Raw genomic sequence first — 24,527 nt, forward strand, 5'->3', positions numbered from 1 at the left:
GCCACAATTTAAAAATTATTTCTAGAAGTCTCCAGCTGTGAACCAAAGAGTCGTTCCTTACCTGTGTGGTTCCTGGACTGCTCTGATTTGCGTTGCGGTGCACGGACCTTCACATAGGCCGTGTAGTGCCCACCACGCATAGATCCACTATGCTCCACAATGCCGTACAGACCATATAAAACCCGGTCCCCAGAACCTAGACTCTGTTCCGCCACCACACACAAACACTCACTTTATCACTATTAATGGGTATAAATTTGAGCAGTTAAGTTTCCTAATGCCACTGGATGATGCTGCCCCTGGCTCTGCCATGCCGAACTGTGTTATGGATGATGCTAAAGAGGATGCCTTGCCTTGCAGGAGGCCGAGCAGAAAGGCGTCAGGTCCAGGATGAGGGGGAAGTCCACGTGCCGATTGACTTTCCTCAAATTCATCCCTGCCTGGATAAAACAGGGACAGTCCTGTCAGTCTAGACACAGATGCTCACACACACACACAACTGTTATGCGCTCAGTGGGTGCATCATGACCAATTGTCCCAGTTCTCTCAGGTGGACCTAACCATTTAGTCCAGGCAATGAACACCTCAGCAGTTTCACCTTGTTTGTATGATGTTTTGTTTCTGTTTACTTTCGTTTGGTGTGTTGGTCTTTGCTAGGAACAAATGACTTAAAGCTATACTTGGCCTTTTGCGGGTAGATTAAGCTCCACTAATAAACCCATTCAGGGAATGTTGGGATTCCTAACAGTTCCCGAATGCAGAATCAGAACCATTTTTCAATAAATGATTAATTTTCCAATGCTGCACATCCCCACCTGTGGGTTTAGGAAAGGAGTGTAAAGACCTGATGGAAGCGTTTGAGGTGCAGTGTGACCACTGGGGGCAGCACTGAGATCAGCATCTGCTTCCGAGCACTCGTGTACACGGCCTTCTTATCTGTAACATACATTTAATTACATAATCATTCATCTAATCAAACTGTTTTCTAGCAAAAGGATAAAGATCAACAGCTGAAGCCCTATTTGGACATATTTAGTTTTACATGGGGAGGTGGGGTAATGTAATTATTACCAGTGTTTCTCTGTGATTTTAATCCCGTGTCTGACCATCTCTGTCATTTTTACCGAATGTGCCCTGCATCAATAAAGATTCCAGTGGCTTTTAACTTTCCGTAAAACGAGCCACAAAAATAACCCCAGGTTACATTAATCCTGTGCGAACTGACATATCTGTAAATATTCCTTCATATCGTGTTGAAAATTGTTTTGTTTTTGTTTTTTTCTTAGTATGGAAGCACTTGAGGAGTTTCGTCATGCATGGCACAGTTAACTTGGGTCATCCAAGTCTGTGGCAAACCTCAGCTGTTGTAGCATGTAAAATACTGAAATCCAAAAGAAGAGCCAGGAGCTTCTGGCAGCTTTACTCGTGTCATTGTGTAGCGCAGCTATCCTACATAGGTGTTATGAATATGTAACCTGCTAATTTTCAAAGTAAAATTTCATTATTACTAGTGGGTTCTAAGATTGGTTATCATCCTCTACTTGTTTTGGAGGTGAGGGCAGTGCGTAAATTGCATAACCACTCCGATCTCAGTCATTTATGTTCAAATTGTTCTTAAATTTTATTGATGTCCTGTAGTAAAGTAATATTACTCCACCTCCCCATTTAAAACTAATCCCATCCGAATAGGGCTTTAGTCAGTAAACAATGGTGGCTAAAGGAAATGAATACATGCTGTAGACATTATGTGGTTGCTCACTGGACATGTCTTCCAACACTGTGTGTACCCTGTGTGCTCCTCCTGAGTTCTGTGTGTGCGCGTGTGTGTGTGTGTGTGCGTGCGTGTGTGTGTGCGCGTGTGTGTGTATGCATGCGTACCTGCTCATCCTGAGCTATGTGTACATGAGTGCGTGTGTGTATGCAAACATGCTCCTCCTGACGTGTGTGTGTGTGTGTGTGTGTATACAGACCTGCTCCTCCACTCCTCCTGAGCTGTTTGTGCCGGCGCTCTGTGCAGTTCTCACACAGCAGCTTGTTGTTACCCATCAGCAGCTCGACAGAGGTGAATTGGTGCAGGCAGGACTGAACTGAGCATTCCTTCGACACCGGAGTATAGCTGTGCGACAGCGCCTGGAATGCCCCCTGGTGGTGTGGGCGCTCCCTCTCGTCTTGCCCATGGCCAAGGGGCAGTGTGTCAACGGAGGTGTGCACCAGGCCAAGCTTAGACACTGCACTCACCAGCTGTTCCACAGCACTGCCTTGCTGGCCTCGCAGGGAGGGCAGGGTCATGGGGGAGGTTGCAGGACCATGGGTGGGGTTAGGGGCAGGGCTATGGGTGGAGGCTACTGTGCAGGGTACCCTGGATAGACCGGTGAGGCTGGAGCCTGTGGAGGCTCGCGGTGACCATTCGGACTCTGACGCCTCACTGTCTGCATCGTTACTGCTGTCCTGAGGGGAGGAGTCTTTCTCACTAACGTCAGATTGGCTGGCTGTGTTGTCGACTTGGCACCTTGCTAAGCCTCGCCCAACTGAAGAGATGTCATCTTCATGTCGATCGGATATGGATTCAACTCCTCTCTCCTCATAGCATGTGGGTGGCCTCTGAGCCTGCAACTTCTAGTCATGCAATCATAACACAAACACAAAGACAAACTTGATAAGCACATGATGTTCCAGACTCTTTCTCATTGCAGCTGGGCATCTGGTACAAAATCCTTATAAAAGAACTGTATGGAGGTGTAAAAGTGCAGGGACTCTGCAGCTGGGTGGAGCTTTTGCCTGCTGTAACAAGAGTCCTGGTGTCCTTGCCTAAGCGCCACACACCTGTCCACTTAGCCTCCTACCATTCCTATTGGCCTGGGAATGGGATGCAGATGGCTCGTCGCCATGGCAGCCCAGGCATTCCTGCTCCCGGCCAGTCTTGCCCAGTCTTCCTGGGTTGGTGGGTTTGGAGATCTGCAAAAGATGCACAAACCAGAAAGAAAGCTGAGATTAGAAATCAGCACACCGGCACAGCAAAAGTGGAGCAGGCGCCAGAAAGTCAGAGCAGAGGGGACAGAACGAGACTGTTAGTGTGACGATAGCGGCTCACCCTTTCCTCAATAATAGGCAGAGAGATGTCGATAAAAGCCTCCTTCACCGTAGAAATCTAAGAAGTGACAGGGCCAGGAAAAGACAGACAGAGCTCAAGGGCAACTCTAGAGGACTACAGTTCATACTCAGTTTTAATAAAGACACTGGTCACCATTCTTATAAGTGGTAGCTATATACACTAAAGGAAATGTTACTGGTACATAATGGTATACAAAGTAAACTTACATGTTCACACTCTTCACACATAATGGTATTGGTCAGTTCTCCAACGAAGATGCGATCGACAAAGTTCAGTTTTACCCCCTCTTTGCCATATGCTGTGGACACACACACACACACACACACACACACACACACACACACACACACACACACACGTTTCTGAACTCCATACCTTTAACAGCTTTTCTATGTTCAAACTAAATAAAACAAGGAATTAAATAACAGACTGCCACCAGATGGCGATATTGCTCAAAGTGATGAATAAAAATGAAGTCTTGCGGTAAGGCTACCTTTCACTTGCCGCTTGGTCTCCTCGTCGGCGGTCTTCTCAGTGGGGTTATTAAACGCTTTTAGAATTGCTGCTTTGATTCGCTGTCAATATAAAGTCACAACACATGAGTATCCTGCGGCAGAAGTACATGCAAAAGAGCTGTTCACTGACTTCATGATCATAATGTCATGTCTCTGAAGACGATATGCTTAAAATGGTTTTAATGTCTGATCTGACCACTTAAAGCTAAATGTAAAGTCCATCTTAAAAAAATTAAATAAAACAGATTTTCTGTAAATCTGCTTCTCCTCATCCACACACACCCTCCTGCCCTCTCCCACTATGCTGCAGTCATAAGCAAACAGAATTCAGAGATATAACAGAATTCAAATTTATGCCACAGTAGTCATTGGTTACTTTGAGGAATGGAGTTGCTGGTGTGCAGTTATATAAAGTTGAACTGTACCCATTTCAACAGGACTGTGGTGATGACATTTAATCTAAAAATATATATATATTTTTTAAAATCAGGAAACATAATAAAGCATAACTATTGTAAAGTGCATGTTGAAATGCATATCATTTCATGGCATGTGAGAGTCATTAGAGGTCTGGAAACATTAAACTACAAATGCCCTCGATGCGCTGGTCTGTTATTTTATCTCAGTGTGTTTTATCCATGCTTTGAGATGCAGTTATCAGGTCTCCAGGTCTTAACATGTTGGGGTCCAGGGCTTAACATCTCGATAAGAGCAGAATTTTACTCACAAAAGAAACTGTACAGTTACATAAAGAACCATGACCTTCCTTACAGAATGCTCTGCAGATGAATGCATGCTGTATCTTGAAAAGCAAACAGGTGCACTTCGTTATGGCAGGTGTACATGTTGACAGTGTATGTGTGCGTGTGTGTAGGTATATTTTTATGATCGAGTCCATGTGTTTGTGTGGCATGCTTCTATGAGTGCGTACTTACATACAAGTATGTGTGTGTGTAAGAGGTTAATCAGAGGTGACATGGTCAGCGAGTGTGTTGGTGACAGCACTGGAGGAGACACAGCCACATTAAAGGACCAATCAATAGGTAATTGGTCGTGCCTGCTGCATGGGGGGGGGGGGGGGGGGGGGTGTTGGCCGGTCGCCCATTGTCCTGTCCCCTTGCTGGGGCTATTTAGGTCAAAATCTGGCTAATCCCACTCCTTCACCCCAGATCCCTCCTCCGAATGGTGTCCCACTGTGCCTCTCTCTAATTAATCACCAGCCCACCCCCACCCCCACCCCCAGCACACACACACACACACACACACACACACGCACACATGCACAGTACATGATGTCTTTTCCTGCTCTCTTAAGAAGCTTCTTACACGGAAGTTCGTACTAGATTGTGACCCAGTGGCTAAGTGGTAATAATCAGTGTGGTCATTTAGTGGACTTTGATTGCTAGTCTTGACAGCTAATTAACATGGACACTGAAATGTCCAAGACTTGTGCCAGGTACACTGAAGGACTCCTAGTGCACACACCCCAGATATCTCTAATTTATATACTAAAATTACTGCAACTTGCAAATGCACAAAAACAAACATTATACATATAAAAAACACACACAAAACAAGCACACTGAATGTCTCACAGCCCTTCATGTTTCATTGCCAGAGCAATAAACAGCTAGTGAATGTAAATATTACAGTGCTGTATTTACATTGAAACCCAGATATGCCTGAATGAGTGTGGTTAAATAAGAGCATTTGGGCAGTGTGGATGCCCCCACCCTGCCCTCCTGTGTGTATGTGTGTGTGTTAGAAAGAGAGAGAGGGGACCCACCCCAGGCCCCAATCAGCAGCTGTCCGATTCCCAGGCTGAACAATGTACATGCCCCTTCCCCACCCCCCTCAGCCACTCACAGGCTTCCGAAGTGCCACAACTGTCAGTGTTCGCAGGTCTGAATGGGCCTCTGCGGGACTGCGCCCCAGGTCCTCCAGGCCACTGGTGGTGGCCAGCCCTACCCCGACGCACCCATGCTGGGCACCAACCCCACCCCTGTGCCTCCGTGGAAGCGTTTGGTGGACAGGCGCCCCCACGGCTGCCCACTGTTTTATGAGCCTGGCACACAGCCATATAGATACTGTGAGGGTTTGAAGTCAGCGAATGCAGTAAACACAATTGTGTTTAACCAGCACCACAACGAATCTGTCATGGTCGGATTTCTGATCATTTGATTCAAAAGTCGATAAAATATTTGTATTACAGCTGGACACCTTAAGTAATTAAAAAATTGTCTGTTGTTTTGACTATTAAACCAGACCAGTGGTCGTGCTCACAGTGCACAGTGTAGAAAACATTTATTAAAGTACACATTAGAAAGTGCAAAGGAAAAACAGCCAGCTCTGTGGGGAAAGTCTTCGCTCTACCTGGCGAGGCCACTAACCTTACTCTCCTCCACGCGGACAGAGTCCAGCAGGTAGTGCAAAAGCTCCTGGCTGTCTTGCTGCTGGAAGCCCTTAAAACGTGGTGCTCTGAGAGAAAGAAAGAGACAGAAGGACAAGGACAGAGAGAGAGAGAGAGAGAGAAACTGCCTGTCACACAAAAAAACATCAGAGTAAACACTTAAACAGGCCAACAGAAGCCAAGCCAAACCTTTATTTCATCTGTACAGACACGTGTACACACACCAAAATCAGTAGTATGTACATGGAGAAAGGAGTGGGAAGAATGTCCATTCTTTTTGCTCAAGGCCTTTCCTCTGACGCTACCTGAGGAAGCTCTCCTGGGTTTAGTCCTTCACAGCTACCATTATGCCACTGCTGACAGCTTTCATTCAATCAGATGGGGCCTCACTCTGTCTCTCTCTCTCTCTCACACACACACACACACACACACACACACACACACACACACACACACACACACACACACACACATTTGAGCACATTACTTTCTTAATTAAGAAGACCTAAGGAATTTTCTGGTTTTCTGTTCATCATTAATCTGTCTCAGATGGGAATTTATTTATTTCTATTTTCACCGAACCAATTCACAAACACCTTTCACATTAGATTCAGAGAAAGGAGGCAAATAACACAGTGCAGCAGTTCTTGAATGGTAACTGCGTCCATCCACAATGTCTTCAATGGCCATTTATACAGATGATTCAAGACCAATGTCGGGGTGATCGGCGCCAGCGGACTGTAAAGTCAATTTTTAAATTAAATAAAACTCGGCCAAGCCATAGACATGAGACGGCCAGGATGGAGAAGATGGAAGGCGGACTTCGGACAGGCAGTGCGAGGCCAGCCATGGCGCCAGCCGACGAGCCGGAGTAGAGCCAACACAGGGAACTGGCCCAGCTGCATGTGTTCATCACGGCTGCCCGAGCCAAATGGACCGCTGCGGTGGGGTGGCCTGTCTCCTTGTTGGGTGGGTGGGGGAATAAGAGAGAACTGCTTTTTATGGTCAGTGGGTAAGCTAACAGTGATTTCTGTTTGGCAATGGGTCTAATATGTACTGTCTGTACATATTAGTAGCTGGACAGATGGTTAGGCAGTCTGGAGCCTTTCTTTAAAAAGCACCATAAATATGCCATGCCGTAATCCTGCAGCCCTGGACCTCAGGCTGAATAGAGATAGAGATGGATGAGAGAGAGAGAGAGAAAGAGAGAGGAAAAGAGAGAAAATGTTTTCGAAGCTCATTCCAGTGGAAGAGGAGGCAGAAGGAGTCTGCAGCAGTATGGCCAATCTGGCCCTGCCACAGCAAGACAGCTGCAGCCGTTAACACAATTAAACAGTGGATGAGTTAGTACCACACACCATGATGCTGCTCCTACCCAAATCCCCTAACCCCAGCCACACATCACACAGCCTCAGCTGAGCAATGAGTCTACAGAGCACGCTCAGAGACACCAGACCACATGTTAACTGAAACACTGCTAAACAAACATAAGGACTTAAACGCTCACTTATCTTAATCAACCTGACCTTTTAAAATCACCCACACAAGTCGTTTGACCAAAGCCTGATTGAAGAAGAATGAAGAAGTGATGAATGAAAAAGTCCAAGTCAGTCCTGGCCTTAATCCAATAGAAATGTTATGGAGGGACCTGAAGACAGAAGTTCATGTAAGGAAGCCCACAAACACCCCAGAGTTTAAGCGGTTATGTACTGAGGAATGGGCTAAAATTCCTCCAAGCCAATGTACAAGACTGATCAGAAGTTATCAGAAATATTTAGCTGCAATTATTGCTGCAAAAGGGCATCACACTAGACACTAAATGCAAAAGTTCATTATCTTTTGCCACTCACAGATATGTAATATTGGATCATTTTCCTCAATAAATAAATGACCTAATATAATATTTTTGTCTCATTTGTTTAATTGGGTTCACTTTATTTACTTAGTTGTAGGTGGTATATTTAAAAAGTATTTTTATATTTTTTGTAGGTGGATGTTTTAGGTGGTATTTTTGCAAAAATCTAGAAAATTCTAAAGGGATCAAACTTTCAAGCACCACTATATAAAAGAAAACATTTAACAAAACACACTCAAACACAAAGTATACGTAGGACAGGCATGTATAAGCACCACTCAGAAACTCCTAGAAGTCGAATGGAGTCTTAAATAAACCATACATGCTAATTAAATCACTTCTTATGTGCTAACCCTTTAATTGAGTGAAATGATAGATATGGTGGTGAGAAACCTTAACCACTGAGCAAACAAAGGATGACATTGGAAGAGAAGAAATCTCATCAGGGGGAAGCATAGGTGGCTGTACATTAAATGCTTGCACGCATGCAGCCACTATTCAAAGGCGAGTGAGGGTCTTTCTCGCATCCTGAACAGCTGAGTGTGACCTTCCATAAACCATGGGGCACTCTATGTTTTTTTTTTTTTTTCTATCACTCTCTTGGTCTTAATCAGATGTGGCGACAAAACTCAGCACAATGCCATAGGCTGTGTGGGGAGGGGGGACTGACGAAGTTAGTTTTGCCCATGGTGACCCACTGCTTTCACTCTCAACAGCTCCTGCCTCACATGACAAGAACACAGTGAGGTGTGGAACAGTGGCAGCGGAATGCATGCGCCAGCATGTATAGTCTCACGATTGAAGTGGAAGATCAAAGAATTCAACAGCTCTGAAATAGGCGTCATTCCATATGTAAGAGCAAGATGAGAAAGTGGATTGCATTGCATTCTGAATCCTGGGACAAAAACAAGTGGGCATCTTTAATTTCATCTGACAAATCTGAAAAAGTAAACCCGCTTAAAAAGAAAAACACAAACACAAGGACAGATACATGTACGCACACACACACACACACACACACACACACACACACACACGCACACACGCACACACGCACACACGCACACACGCACACATGCACACATGCACACATGCACACATGCACACACAGCCTGAGCCTTTGTCTAGTTCTGTTGATTAGTGGTGTTAGACAGTATAGTTTAGATAGGACTCAACATAGCTTAACAAAAACATAACATTTTCATTCTTTTTTGTGGATGCAGTGCAAGCGTAGAAGTAAAGCACAAGGCTCTGTTGGAGGTACATGTGGGCATGGCAGAAATGTTGTTTGCCATTTTCATGACTAGCACAGACACACTAATTCAGTGCAGACTGGCGCAATCACAAAGAGAGGTTGGGTTAGACTATTCACGTGATCAGCGGTGTGGTTCGGCGTGCCTGCACAACATCCAGTCAAATTAACTCCTCCAGTTCCCTTTGAAAGATGAGCGAGAGCTGGCAACACAGCACAGTGACAATTTCGTCATGGCAGCAAATGTGCAGGAATGGCACCATAAAATTTAGGGTTAAGGAAACAGACATACATGTCAGAGATGTACAGAATCACCACTTCAAAATATATGGCACTTGAAGCATTATTTATTATTGTTTTTCACTATGATGAGAACAAATTTAATATTAATATTACATAATTGTGAAATTATTTAGTGAAATAATATAATTATTTAAATTATTTTCTGGGCTTAAAGACACGCCAACTGTCTGATGCATATTAAATAGTCTCAACAAAATTATTTTACCATATGAAAAAAAACCAACTTCAAATCAATTGTTTAGTTAGTAATAGGGAGATATACTTTAGTAGGTTGGTGATTGTGGTCAAAATCCCACAGAGGTTTTATTTATTTATCTCTTTTCTCCATGTTGTTATCCATTTTCACTTTATAAATGGTGTTACTTGAGTGTACACATAATAAAAAACTTAATATATTTGTTGTAATTGTACAATAAAAATATCTGCACAAGTGCGGTTTTAGGCCAAAAGGAGTCCCAAAATACCACAGCACTGGTGGATTTTTTTTTTCCATAAGAAAGCGAGGGAAGTGAACAAACATGTACTGTAATGGAGCAGCCTACCGGTGACTGGTGATCTGTGGCCAAATTTCAGGAATATTTGGAAGACTTGCCAAATGGCTGCACAAAGACCGTAACCATGAAGGAGAGATGGTGTGAGCCTTCCACATCCTCAGTTATGCCAATAATGCATGCTGTGCTCCAACATGAATGATTCTTCAGGTTGGAAATATTATCTTAGAGAGCTCATGTATCCACAGTTAAGGACTTTCATAGTCCCTCAGGCTCTGTGAATTTCTGGCCAGAATCATTCATGGGAGGTATTAAAAGCTGTGTGACAGGAATGGATCCCAGTTATAAAGTCAGACCCAAGAGATGAAATTTCTTCGTGAAGGGGTGTGAACATAAAAAAAACATTAGCATAGCAAGGGTTACATCTGAGATAGAAACTTCCAAATGTTAGCTATAAGAACTGGTACAGGTTGTGCCTGTGAACTTTTTGCATGGCTTCTTTATGTTCAGAGCACAAAGCCATTGGACCTGTTAAAACCCGACTCATACAGTTTGTGTATGTTTAGGAAAGAAGTATGTGAGATGTGTGTGGTTAGTGTATTTGTGTTTTGTGTGTGTATGGTCACAGGTTATGGCTTTCACTGGCACCATAAGTAGTGTGGGGTAGGCGGGCCATGGTGCTGAAATTTGGGCTTGTTTTGGACTGGGTCCCATTTAAACCAGTCCAGTTGGCCATAGGAGAAGCCATGCCAAAGGTTCACAGGCACAACCTGTGCTCATGAACAAGCAGACAGGCACAGACACACAAATGTACATCTACAAACAAAAGCACTCAAGGTTCTTAAACCTTTTTTTGTTTGGTTTTTTTTTTTTTGGGTGGGGGTCCTAGCTTTTCTTCAAAATGGTGACCCAAATGCCTATGTATCATGTACTATCAAACTCCACATCTTTAATCTGCCACACTGCCAAACAAGGCAAAGGTATCAGATGATGTCAAAGTTTCTGGACCAAATCAAATGCCTTAACCTGAAAGTCACACTTTGACCTTCATGGAGTCTTTTATCAGCAACGAAATGCCAAGATTTCCTTAGGGGAAAAAACACAAACGCATTCACAAATACAAAAGCCTTTTACAACCTCTAAATCATCCATCCATCCATCCAACAACCAAATCATGCCATGATCAAAGGGGAGATACCTGGGACATCTGAGCAGGACCAACCAGCCATGCTGAGGTTCAGTGGGCCCACCTGTGCTTTCTACACCCAGGCAGCCTTGGAGCAGCTCCAGGTTGTCTCCTGGCCGTGTGCACATGCTGCCTGACTAAAATGGGACAAACCCAGCTGGCAGTGTGGCAGCTGTACTGCGCTGGACTTGTGGTTTAAACTTTCTGTGGTGGTTCCTGCACACGGTTACTGGCACACTCATTTCATCTGTAGTGTATTTGAGAGAAGGAATGTATTTGCTGCCTGACAGGTCTCAAAAGACATTTTCATAGACTGGAACTAATTAGTTTTTAAATTTTTATTATTTAAGCTATTATTTTGGTTTGGTGGAGGAACTGAAACGTGCTAAGGTAAGTCTCAAGATAACTGAGTTGTAAAGATTTGGCAGTAAAAACAGCTGCTCCAGTTGTAAAAGTGAGGATTAAAAGAGTTCTCAGGGGTAGCTGAAAGGGCTATTCAGCAGCTGTTGTTGAGGAGGTCACAGATTACTTGGTGGGTACATCATGATATTGTGTCATGTCCCTGGTAGAGTGGTGATATCAGTGGCACTAAGCATGCATTAACGGTGCCAGCGGGGCTTGTTATGGCCTTAAACATTGGGGAGGCCACTTCTGTATCAGTTGTGGCACAATGCTCATCATAAAGTGGACAGGTCTGGGGGCAGGTCTGGAATGCTAGATCTCATTTTTGATTCTTCTGAGTGCATCTTAAACTTAGTTCTATGTAACACCAGAGAGTGTGTCTACCCTAATGAAAAGCCTGTGATGTGCTGGGTCTAAGGCAGGTACAGTAAATGGGAGGGGGAAGGTTATACAGACCTTTATGTAATTCCCTAATGTACTGACATGCAAGGGACAGTTTAACATGCGTATAACTGTATTCTGTGGTTTAATGGCACAGTATTCAGAGCTTTTACAGGTGGTTTGCCACCTGGCTTAACTCTGATGGCAAAGAGCACAATCAAAATTAGTCCAAATAAAACCTATTTTTGATTACGATAACTTGGTTACATTCACTGGGGGGCCTTATTTACTCTGAAAATATAACAAATGACAGAGGAATTATAACCCACAAAATTAATAATTACGGCCCTTAAAAGTACAATTGTAAAGAACAACAAAGATATATCAGAAGGGACAAATACGAACAATGAAGATGAAAATCTTGGAAAAACTGAATAATGTAGTTTTGTACACTTGCTATATATAAATACTTCATAAAAATGTTTGTAACACTACCTCTTCAAACTACTCTGTTTTGGTTAATGCGCTAGCTCTGGTTTGAACCGAGTACTTGTTTATGCCTTGTGACCCACCACCATGATCTTGGATGAATGGATTTGGAAGAAACTTCTCAATATACTTAAATAGTTTATATTAATAGCTTAGATTTTATCCTAAAAGATGTCTCTAAAGGTGATATGTCATGAGGCTTTGTATGATTCACATAAATGAATATCCCCCCCCCCCCCAGTCTATCAACAACAACAAAACAAACAAAAAAAAACCACCCACCCACACCCACTGAAGGCTGCCTTGAAACCATGATTCCTTACTTCTGACAGAGCTGGCTAAAGAGGATCTTGGGGGAGACGGGTCCCTTCCCTGGCTCCTTCATGCTGTACAGGAACAGGAACATGGCTGAGGTGAGAGGCTCTGGCCCGGGCACAGTCACTGTCAACGGCCCCTGGAGGTAAACACAACACCCACAACATCAGAACAAGGTGATTCCTCTACAGCTGGTGCAGATGGGCCGACCAAGTCAGAGACTTTAGCTACCAGTTCATCAGCTTTATCAACTTTGGAACATCTAGTAAATGCTGCACTCAGGTTCACAACTTCCTGTTGTCTCAGATTCACTGAGAAACCAAATGACAAGGTGGAAGCTGTATGAGATTTTACTGCTGGGCAGATTTCACTTCAATCTAAACTTATTCTCCATGAATCAGGATGATAGAAACAGAGACAACAGAGTGATGGACATACCAAGTTAGTCTCCGGAGGGGGGCTAATCTTCAACTTGTGCCCTTTCTCCTTCACTTCCTGAATGAGGTCGTTGAGCATGTGTGTCTGAGACAGATTCTGTACAACACAACAAATACACTGGTATTATTCCTGTGGCTATGAAAGGTAAGACATAGTGAATACATCTGCATCTCTATATTTGAATTATTCCCCTTTTGAATTTTTTTATTTATTTTTTTAATGTAAAATAACTGTTGGATAACTAAATATTATGTCCATTAGCTATTGACAAATTTGCAGTTAACTCAAATATATAATTTGGACATTAGAATCACAAAACATTTATTATTTATTTTTAATTATGTATTTATATTATTTATTTTGTTTGTACAATCAATTCCAAGTTATTTAAGATTACAATAAAAACATGAATTTTTAATTCAGATAAATGTTGTTTTTAATGCTATAATAACATTAGAAAAAATGGCCCATTTTAGTCCTTTCAAATTAATTTGACACAAAATAACCAGTTAATAAATCTGTTGCACTGATTTGCAATCTTTTGCAGGGCATAATTACATTCATATTCTGATCACTGTCCAGAATAAGTGTTGCTACCCCTCTTTAAAAAGATACATAACTCTGTTCAAACCATTTGTGAAATGTATTCATTTGAAGATTGTCATCATTTATGGCGTTTCTTAGCTGCTCATTTGAACTGAAACAAGCATTTACTGGTATGCTTTTGCTCAATCAAATGACCCTTAACAATCCAAAGGTCCTTGAAGCTGGCCTTTTCTTCTTCATCTTGAACTTTTCCAGCTAATTAAATCTGTTAACTTTGTCATTACCTTTGATTTATTTATTTATTTATTTCACCCATGGTGCATAGATTAATTACAAAAAAGTTGTTTTAGCAGAGCCATGCTAAGTCTCTAAATTGTGAGCTTAACTGTTTACATTTGAACTGCCTAACACTGGACACAATCCTACTCTTGGCTTCTTGTTTAATAATGCACTCAATTATACTAAGCCTTCTGGGAGACACAGCTGACCCTAGATCCTAGGGAAGCATTTTTCTTTGCAGTGACTAATATTTTCTTCTATATTTCATAGACATTGTTCAGCATGAAATCTAGAAATGCATTTCTCCGTCTTTGAACAGAAGAGCTCATGACAGCTAGTTTTTGACATCAAAAATTTCCTTGAACATTACTCCCAAATTCCAGTATTGCCAAGGGTTTTTCCAGGAGGACACTGCATGGGACATCACATGATTTAAACCCAGCACTGCAGGACTTCTCAATAGTAGTACAGGAGAGGGCTTTGTTGCCGGCTTGTTTTGAGCTGAGGAAATAACTGTAAACCTTATATGTTACAGCCACCAGTGAGACATCAAACAGCAACATACTATGATACTGATACTGTTAGTAATCAAGAACAATGAGAATGGATATTTGGGGCTGATATTCATTTACCATCAATTGGATACTTGTTGTGTGAAAATTTACATAAAGAATGTCTTACTCACAGTTCACACAAAATTAATGTAATGTTTTATATATTAACCTTTTTTTTAAAAAGTAATTGGAGTTTTAGACAGTATAAATTTAGCAAACAATACTAACTTTAAAATATTTAAAGTAATCTTTAAATAGACAAAATTAAATAACTTAAATAGCCCTCTTAAAATAACAAAAGTAGCTTCCCAAATCACAACAATGACAATACGTCTATAGAACCGTAAATTTAACCCCAGTAAAACATTACACTTTCATGCCAAAATTCATAGGACAGGAAATATTATTGTGTAGGACCCTCTTTAGCCTGGCCAAGTGCAACTCGACATGGCATCAATTCGACAAGTGGACGGAAGATATCTGAAAGGAAATGGAGCCACGCCATCTGGATAGCCACCCAAAGGTCTGTGGTATTTTTAGGTGCAGAATCTCTCCACCACACCCCATAGATGCTTGATTCTGCTCATGTCAGGCAAATGTGCATGCTACACCAATCACTCAAACTCTCCAGAATGCTCCTCAAACCAATTTTAGACCAACCTGGGCCCAATGCATTATTCTGCTGGAATATCTTATTATTATGGGGGTACATTTAGTCCATGAAGAGCTGCAAATGATCACCAAGCAGTGAATCATTGCCTGCACCAGTCAATGACGTGTTTATGTGGACCACTAGACCCAACCCATGCCATCACACATCCCACATGAGTATAGAACCACCCGCAGCCTGCACAGAGCCTTGTTGACAACTGGGGCTTCATGGGGTCTGTGCCCTACCATCAGTCTGAAACAATTGGTAGCATGACTCTTCGTACCATGCCACATGTTGCCAGTCCTCTAGGGTCCAGTTAGAAGCAGTATGGGTGTGTAAACTGTGTTTGATCCCATGCAAAGAAGCCTCACTCTCTTGGCTAGAGTGTACTTGTGCATTGCAACCAAAACTGACAAACTGACACTGACAACAGTTAACATCTCAAGGTGTCAGAGAGTGAGTCAGCAAAAATCTGACTGAATGCATTGGGCTTTCTGACAACTGAGTTGTTGAACCTTGACATGAATACAGGTGCTGCTTCATTCCTGCATTTACCATAAATACAAAAATACTAAAAACCATCAACATGTGGTCCACACTTCTACAAAATCCAATAACACTGTGAGTGGGAAATAGAGGGTGCGTCTCAAATAAAGGACTGTTGCTAAATAGGCTGCGTTGTAGCATCGTCAGCAGCAGCAATCTGTGGAGGACCCTTCTTCTGCAGCTGGCACCAAGTGATACAGTCTGTGAAGGACTCTTTCATACTGTGGCATCATACGTAATTCCTGTGTCTGATAGGCTGAGGGGCTAAAGCTTGTGGTGAAGAGAATGAGCTGGGGGAATTACTGACAGAGTTGGCGAATTTAAACCTTTCCGTGCTCCCAACACAATCACGAGCAAAACTGAACTATCGCTGCTATGTAATAAGTTGAATCATTAATAACAAACTTAATATTACACAGCTAGCTAGCTAATTAAATGTGCACGAACTAACTAGCTAGGAACTAAACTGATGTGCTTGGCTAATGAGAGCCATGTTATACTAACAATATACTCAGGCACTCAGAACATTGATGATTTTATATTTAACGACAGTTCATTCAAATCATTACATCCTTTTACACCAAATGCTGGAAACATAGGCTACATTTTAAAACAAACTCTTTCTGCCCTGCTCTGGCTCTGCTCCATTGTTGAGATAGCTGCTTCATATGTTACACAAAGGCTTGTGGTAAAGTAGAGCCTGAGAAAGATATGTTGGGGCAACCTTAGAATTCAGTTAAAAGAAGGACGTCTTTCTCTGCCGCATTTAAAGTATTCTCCACGTTCTTTTTAAAAATGGGACAGTCCTTATAATGTATGTGGCCAAGAAATGAAACCTTCCAAGGAGGCAGCCCCATAAATGAGATGCAGCCAGAGGCAGACAACAGAAGTGTTTGTGTGTTGTACTTTGTCATCCATTTCCATCCATTTTAAGTAATACAACAACACTACGGGTGGGACATTGGGCCAGACTACAGGAGTGTGGGTTTTTTTTTTTATTATATGACTGCATTTTATTATATGAGCAAGCATTAAAAAAAAAAAGCATTAAAAGGGGCGGAAAAAAAGTTAGTGCAAATTCATCAGAAAAATGCTGGTTATCATCTACGATGATCGAGAGGACCACCATTTCATTCATTTGTTCACTCACTCACTGTTCTTGACCTTTTGGTTCACTTTACTAGGCAAAAATATGACATCGTAAAATCAATATTTTGTTGACATGAGTATCATTGAGAATTTTGCTAATCAAAGTCCTAATTCTAAACCAATATTTGTTGCAGTATCTTTAGCGTCTGGATCCTGGATACAGCCTTGAGACTCATTTTGACCAATTTTGTCTGTGCAGTTCTGCAGTAATGGGTTCCATCAAGATTCATTCAGGGTCTGTGATGTCTGTCCTTGGTCCCAGTTGACCTGCGTGGATATTTACCTGCATGACAGCATTGAAAAAGCATGTGTTCCCCAGGTTGTTAATGCCTTTGACAGGGATGAAGGTGCTGTGGACGACACTCTTCCCCCTCTGGGGCTCTGAGCTCTCTGCAGGCTCCTCTAGAAGCTTGATGATTTTGGACGTCGTTCCTGAGAGATAAAGGAGACATATTCCAAAAACAGTCAATGGGGTATTTACCAGATGATTTAACACCAAGATAATTCAAGTATGGACTCAAGCATCACAAAAGTAGACTTCATTGTTCATATTTCTAATACCACAGATTCAGATGTGTCTTGTGAATAAAAAAAAGAAAAAAAAAAAAATGCACAAACACCCCCTAACATCTTCACAAAAGCAGAAAGTACGCTTGCTTTTTAATATTAGCCAATATACTAATCCATTTTGTGACAGCCAGTTCTGGGATGCAGTGCGACAATGCCGACAGCTTCCTGGCTGGGCCAGGCCGGGTCCCAGTTTGCCTCGTTCGTTGCGTTTATTTTCCTCTCCCTTCTCCTTCTTTTCCCCCCAGAGGGAATAGATTAACATGCTGGGAAGCAGCTGGGAGAAGAGTGCAGTTGACAACTGGAGAGGGCCACGTGGTATAGGGAGCGTGGAGCAAGCCCCAGCTGTTCCCAGCCACAGCAGTGGCTCCACAGGACCCTTCCAGAGACAGAGAGAACGTTCCAAACAAACAAAGCAGCACTATGGATAGATCACCAGTACAGCATGGGGGGGGCTGCCTATTATTATCAACCACTCAGGTATAGTTGTTTCCTTTTGGTTATTCTTCAGGCTTGTTTTCATAGATACTAATGTACAAATGATGTTCCTACTTCAATACAGTAAAAAAACTTACCTAAAAATGCAGGCTGTTTTAAAACATCCTGTATGCAAAGACCAGAGGAAGACTGTAGAGATCAAATCATTTACTTTAATATTTTAATAAATAAGGGAGCAATTTGGTGTGCAGATATTTATTATATTATTTAGTTTTTAAAAATCCTGCATGTAAAAAGGCAAAACTGACTCAGCAGATGTCGATGTAAGCTAGGTCATATATATATATATATATATTTATATGTGTGTGTATATATATATATATATATATATATATATATATATATATATATATATATATATATATATATATATAAATATATATATAAATATATATATAAATATAAATATATATACATATATATATATATATATATATATATATGTATAAATATAAATATATATATATATATATATATATATAAATATATATATATATATATAAATATATATATATATATATATAAATATATATATATATATATAAATATATATATATATATAAATATATATATATATATATATATAAATATATATATATATATATATATATAAATATATATATATAAATATATATATATATATATATATATATATATATATATATATATATATATATAAATATATATATATATATATATATACACACACATAAATATATATATATATATATATATATATTTATATGTGTATATATATATATATAAAATATGAGTTTGCTCATCTCTCTATGTAATATTGCTAAAAGATATGTATTATAAGCCATATTAATATGATGGTATATAGTATGAATACGGTCCTCTTTGAAAAGCTCTCATCACATTCCATGTTCTATCTATTCCTTTCAGAATCTTGGCAGAGTAATACAGAGTAAACAGTTTAGGATTTCTATATTTTGAACTGCTTAATGTTTGAATGTGTTTTTGAGATCTGTTTTACAACTTATCCTCTAGGCAGTGCACAGGGCTGTTCAAGGCCGCACCTGTAAATAAAAATAAATTGCACAAAAAGTAGTACAATAGTAAAATTTTAGGCAGATATTTTTCAGCAAACAAGGAATAAATAAGTAGTTAAATAAATGTTTCAATAAATACATGTAATAATTTAAACAATGTATATTTTATGAGCTCCATTTTCTTTAATTATTTTAGATTCTTTTAAGCATCTCCCAATGTTTTCTGCTTAATGTGTTTATTATTAAAATATAGACATGTAGCCATGCGTTTTGGAATTTCTGCCTCTATGATTGGCTAACTGAACACAATCTAATAATCATTTCTTTAATTTGCTCCAATTTGACAGGCACCCACAAACATGTGCCTGAATGTGGAATGTTTGCCAATGACACTGTGCTATTTTTTCTTTTTACGTTGAATAGCTCTTCCTTTCATCCCTCCACCCGCTTAATATATATATATATGATAAACACAATTTAGCAGCAAGGCCTTGAATAAGCCATGACAAAGACTGAATCAAACCCACACCTTCCAGTTCATCCCTGGTTTTTTTTGTTGTTGTTGTTGTTGTTTTTTTATATGGACTCATTTTTATGAAGGACTAGACAAGTGGCATTCTATCATGCTGCGCACTGCTAAATCGTGCAGCAGCGAGCACCTAGCATAGCAGGGGACAGAGAGCATGATAATGCCCCCATGGAGCTGCTTGCCATCGCCATTTACACCATTCTGCGCTGCTATTCAGGCACCAGCGAATAGCAGGGCCACTTAAGCAAAATAAACACGCGTTCCGAGCGCACCTCAACCATCGTGGCCTTCCTGTTGTGTGCGCTCTGAGGAGAACTGTTCCGTGCCACCTACTGATGTTGGAAGAGTCGCTTTTAGGTTTGCATTGTGCAATAACACAGGCCTTTGTGTCTAAAGTGACAGCAAACATGGTCTCAACCTTTTTAAAATAATATTTTAACAGCATCCCTCATTATAATAAACACATCTGATATTTCATCAAATCTAATGAACCAAACTGACATGAAATTTTAGAAGGTTTTATATATTAGAGAATTATGCCATGTTGAATTCAGCATAAATATAATTGAGATTCCTGAAACACTCAAGTTCAAAGGTAGCTGAAGCTTTAAATCTACAACAAAGATCTAAACCTTCTCTTTAACAACCCTGCATTTCAAGCCTGGTAAATATTGAAAAACCCATGACCTGTGAATACACTTGGTAAAGAGAGATATGAGACGTATAATCGAATATGCAATGCCATTATAACTTTTAGATTTGGGTGTAGAATTCTGAGAGATGTTAAAGTTTTAATATTAATAAGGAAACTACAGTACACTTGTACTTTGCCCTTCATATTCAGGACTGCAGCGAAGTACAGTAAATAAGTAAAGGCAGTCTGAAATGCCTCGTCTCTCATGTACTTGCTGAACTAATTAATTAATTAAGACAAGGAGGCCCAGGTCAGAAGGAGGGGAAAATGGAGGCGATGCTGCTGCAACACGTGCAAGACGTTTTTATGAGCAGGTCATGAGCAGATACGAAGGCCATGGACTCAGCCATGGACTCAGCAGAAGTCACTGCTTAAATTTCTTTATTAGAAAGGATTAATGCCTCAATATATTAATGGGGGGAAAACTGCAAAATGAAAGAAAAGAAATGGTCCAAAGTTGTACGTTTTAAAGCTTATAGGTCTGTTAGGGAAACTGAAAACATTGCACAAGGTCGGAAAACTGAATAGCAAACAAAGCACCGGGACAGACATGGTAGCAGAGGGCTGCAGGATTCTGAGTTCCTCCTTTTATTTATTTATTTAATTCTAATTAAATAAAATCATCATATATTTGCGCAGCAGCCAAGGTCAGCCAAGGCGCCTCCCTCGGACAATACCACGCGCCTCAGTCAAAGCCAAAGCCAATTCTAATTAATTAATTAGAGATGAAGCAGATGAATTCTAATTAATTAATTAATTAATTAATTAGAATTAAAGAATCCTGCAGCCCTCTGCTACCATGTCTGTCCCAGTGTCTTGTTTGCTATTCAGGTTTCCAACCTTGCGCGCTGTTTTCAGTTTCCCTAACAGACCTATAAGCTTTAAAACGTACAACTTTGGAACACTTCTTTTCCTTCATTTTGCAGTGTTTTTTTTTCCCCATTAATATATTGAGGCATTAATCCTTTCTAATAAAGAAATTTAAACTAGGAGGTCTGCTGAGTCCATGGCTGAGGGCCTTCGTATCTGGTCCTGACCTGCTTATAAAAACGTTCCTGACGTGTGTTGCGGCAGCGTCGTCTCCTTTCTCGCGCCTCCTGCCCTGGGGCTGCCTTTTCTGTCATTAGTTCCCTTTCTTCCTCAAGCAGAATGCCTCTCCGTTCAGATTCCACTCCCCTCGCTAAATGTTGAGAACGATGGAGGCAAAAAGACTCCATCACACAATTGCGCTGGGCCAGCAAGGCTACCACACATGCACAGGAAAAAAAAAAAAATCAATCATATATTTGCGCAGCAGCCGAGGTCATATCTGCACCGGCTCGGAGCGCCTAGCCCGGACAATGCCACGCACCTCAGTCAAAGCCACTGATGCTAGAACCCAGGTGACCCAACACCTTCAGTGCTGTCATGGGCAAATAAGCTCTTAACACAGCCCATCACCACTTAGTGATGCCGAAGGGGTAGAAAGTTGTTCAGAAAGCTGAAATGAAAATGTCTTTCAAGCTTACACAGCAGTCCTCATGCTGCCGCTTCATCTCATCTCCTTGTATATCTCTATTGCCTTTAATGAGAGCTGGCTCAAAGACAGCTCCTCTGATTTACAAAGTAAATTGTTTGGTTTTTTTTCCCCCCGGTGCAACAGTTCTCATCAGGACCAGGCTATGCTTATGTAGATCAACAGCCAAATGCCAGAAGCATCTGGATCTTGGTACAGAAACATCTGGAAGCTGGTTAGCAACCTCATGGCCATGCTGCAGGGTGCCCATATGTTCGCAAGAGCAGAGATGCTAAAAAAAACAAGCAAGAGAACAAGGGGCAAGGGGGACAGAAGTGCGGGTAAACAAAAACAAACAAAAACAAAACACAAGGGCAGCACATGCATCCATGGGAGGATGTGTGAGAATTTGCTTATGTGGATATGTTTGTGTAGTTCTAATTTCACGGGACTGAGGTCATAAAGAGAGTGTTTACAGGAAAAAGATGTTAAACAGTGCATTAGACAAATGAACAGAAGATTCTGTGTCCTTTCAGAATGATTTGTGTACAGGGCGGAGGCCTCTGTAGAGGCCTCTGCAGGCTTCTGCAAAGGATCCTGGGCAGGATTCAGCAGACCTAAGTGTAAGATATATTATCTCTCCATCAGACTCAAAACCCTATAGAAAAACAATCTTCATTAGGATAAGGTCAAGAGAAATCTTCTCTTGGAATGTAGTGGTAACAGGTTACAAATGGTGTGGTTGTTGAATATCAGTTTGCACAAGCTGACTAATGTATGGTGTGGATATAATGGTAGCGAATGCAAACACTAATATGTAAAGGTGGGTGGGGTCACTTCTGAAAAATGTATAAAAATGCAGGTTCTTTGTGTGATTGTTAGACATTCTCCGGAGGGTGCCTCAGTAACGCTCGTTAATGTTAACCTGCAATAAAGGACGGACCAGCTCTTGTCTTCTACTAATTCTGAAGTCTGCATCTTTATTTTATATTTGAATGTTTAACTTTAAATCTAGCTGATTGGGGATTTAGGAACGACAGGATAAACAGGAGGCCATGCTGGGCAGGACAGGGATGTCTGCGGAAGCATGCCACATCAGGGGGATGCCATGCGTCAGGGGGAGCCATCTGGTAGGAGCATGCAGCTTGGGGGGGGGGGGGTGCACGGGTCCGACACAAGCATATGGAAAAGCAGATTTTCCCTGTCCCTGCTTTGATCAGGGCCAGCAGCCATGGGCTGGGCGGAGCTCGCCTCCACCACCTGGCTCTCCTTGTTCAGCCAATAGGACGGGCAGGAGCAGCAACCGAGCGGTAGAGGGCCTGTCCCTGGAGTCTCATGATGTCCGATCTGCGCCAGCCCGCCTCCCCCTCACCTAGGATGCGTTCCTCCACATCAATGGCATGGCAGGGGGATGCAAGACAGTGGAGAAGAAACCGGAGGGACAGCCAGGGCTGATGTCTGTCAGTGAGCTACCTCCCAGCTAGGCACGCATTTATGCATTTATGTCCTGGTTTAAAAGATGGCTCTCTTCATGCTGAAGATAGCAGGCAGTCAGGGGGAAGGACAAGCAATTCCCAATGTCTTAATTTGTTATGGCAAAGGGCCATGAAAACCCTGCTGCCCTGCCATCTGGGGCCGACGGCTTCATCTTGAACTAACATGCGTATACACAAACACATGCGTGTAGACTCATGCACACATGCACAGACGCACACACTTCCTCTGTCCATGCTGGCCGTATTTTGGCCTACATGGAAAAGAAATACCCACATGATACCAAACGCTAGGTAATGCTAACTCGTACAACCATTTATTATTACTATAATTACTATTATACATGTAGTGGTTATTAGTACCATTATTATTATTATTTTCCAATAAATAGGGCAAAAATGGTGAGGTATTATAAGTAAGAAATTTGTTTGCCATGAGTTTGATAAAACATCTAACAGATCAATGCAAAAAGTATAATCCATAAATATACGGCAAATCAAATACACAAATACATCTACGTAACAAACTATTTACCTAATTATGCAAAGCGAATTTTCCCCCCTTTTTCCACTTTAGACAAAATTCAATCTATAATTTTCAGGAAATATGTATGACAGTAATAAACAAAAAAAAATAAATCATTAAATTTTCACGGGAGGCTAGAACTTCATCAGATGTGCAAGCAAAGTGCTTCTGAAGGACCTGTTTTTTCTGCAAACCTTTTGTACTTCACTGCAAGTTTGACTATATATACACACATCTATATATATATCTACAGTACATTATGGTTGTGCCAGTGCTGATTGGGGCACTGGAGGAGCAGGTCAAACACATCCTGAGAATGACATTGATCTCAGTTCAGAAGGGCACAAATCCTAGGGAAAGCGAAAAATACTGTGCCACACCCTCGAACTCCGAGGCCTCTTCACTGAACCATGGCCATATTCATCCAAAGGAAAACAGTTCTCAATCCATATGTCTCGACAATAACCTGACACAGCTGAATTTCATACTGCTCTGGATTTTTAGGTGAAAATGCCTACTGTGCTGCAAATCGCCATGTCTTCTTAAGTCTAACAAACCTGTTTATTAACCTCTGTCTCCCTGCTGCAATAGAACACACCTGCCAAATGAAATATGAAAAACAGCATTTAAAAAGCACCATTAGGATGCATGAAAAATCAACTGCCAAAAATAATGGCTAAACTGTCGTAGGAGTTGGCTCTGGTGCTTACTGAGCACGGAGAAGAGGAAAAAAAAGATTTTAATTTGCTCAAACAAAGCCTTGGCAGCTGTGTTTCAAACACAAGCTTGGCTGCCAGAGGTCAAGTCTTCCTACAGGGGGCCTCAGGTACTCAAGCT

At 41.3% G+C, this 24,527-nt stretch overlaps 1 protein-coding gene across 10 annotated transcripts in view; it reads right to left on the bottom strand.

The window, feature by feature from the left end:
- usp45 (ubiquitin specific peptidase 45) overlaps window positions 1-24,527 on the bottom strand; it is a 35,728-nt gene that overhangs the window by 2,094 nt on the left and 9,107 nt on the right. For 4 of the 10 annotated variants that reach the window (XR_014125751.1, XR_014125750.1, XM_081722453.1 and 1 more), the window contains exons 6-17: window positions 17,159-17,307; window positions 13,150-13,245; window positions 12,720-12,850; window positions 6,018-6,105; window positions 3,606-3,687; window positions 3,319-3,410; window positions 3,092-3,148; window positions 2,824-2,955; window positions 1,971-2,616; window positions 845-936; window positions 354-440; window positions 62-203 (exon numbers count right to left, since the gene is read on the bottom strand). Coding sequence is in view for 7 of the 10 variants with exons in the window: in XM_081722453.1 (XP_081578579.1) it covers window positions 62-203; window positions 354-440; window positions 845-936; window positions 1,971-2,616; window positions 2,824-2,955; window positions 3,092-3,148; window positions 3,319-3,410; window positions 3,606-3,687; window positions 6,018-6,105; window positions 12,720-12,850; window positions 13,150-13,245; window positions 17,159-17,307 (1,794 nt within the window). In the remaining 3 variants the exon portion in view is untranslated. Of the gene's footprint in view, window positions 1-5; window positions 204-318; window positions 441-815; window positions 937-1,970; window positions 2,617-2,823; window positions 2,956-3,091; window positions 3,149-3,318; window positions 3,411-3,605; window positions 3,688-6,017; window positions 6,106-12,719; window positions 12,851-13,149; window positions 13,246-17,158; window positions 17,308-24,527 lie in introns of those variants that run through there. The other 6 variants (XR_014125752.1, XM_081722454.1, XM_081722455.1 and 3 more) reach the window with 6 other exon arrangements.

This window comes from Electrophorus electricus, chromosome 11, assembly GCF_041902795.1.
Source record: "Electrophorus electricus isolate QZ-2024a chromosome 11, ASM4190279v1, whole genome shotgun sequence".
In the NCBI taxonomy this organism is placed as follows: Eukaryota; Metazoa; Chordata; class Actinopteri; order Gymnotiformes; family Gymnotidae; genus Electrophorus; species Electrophorus electricus.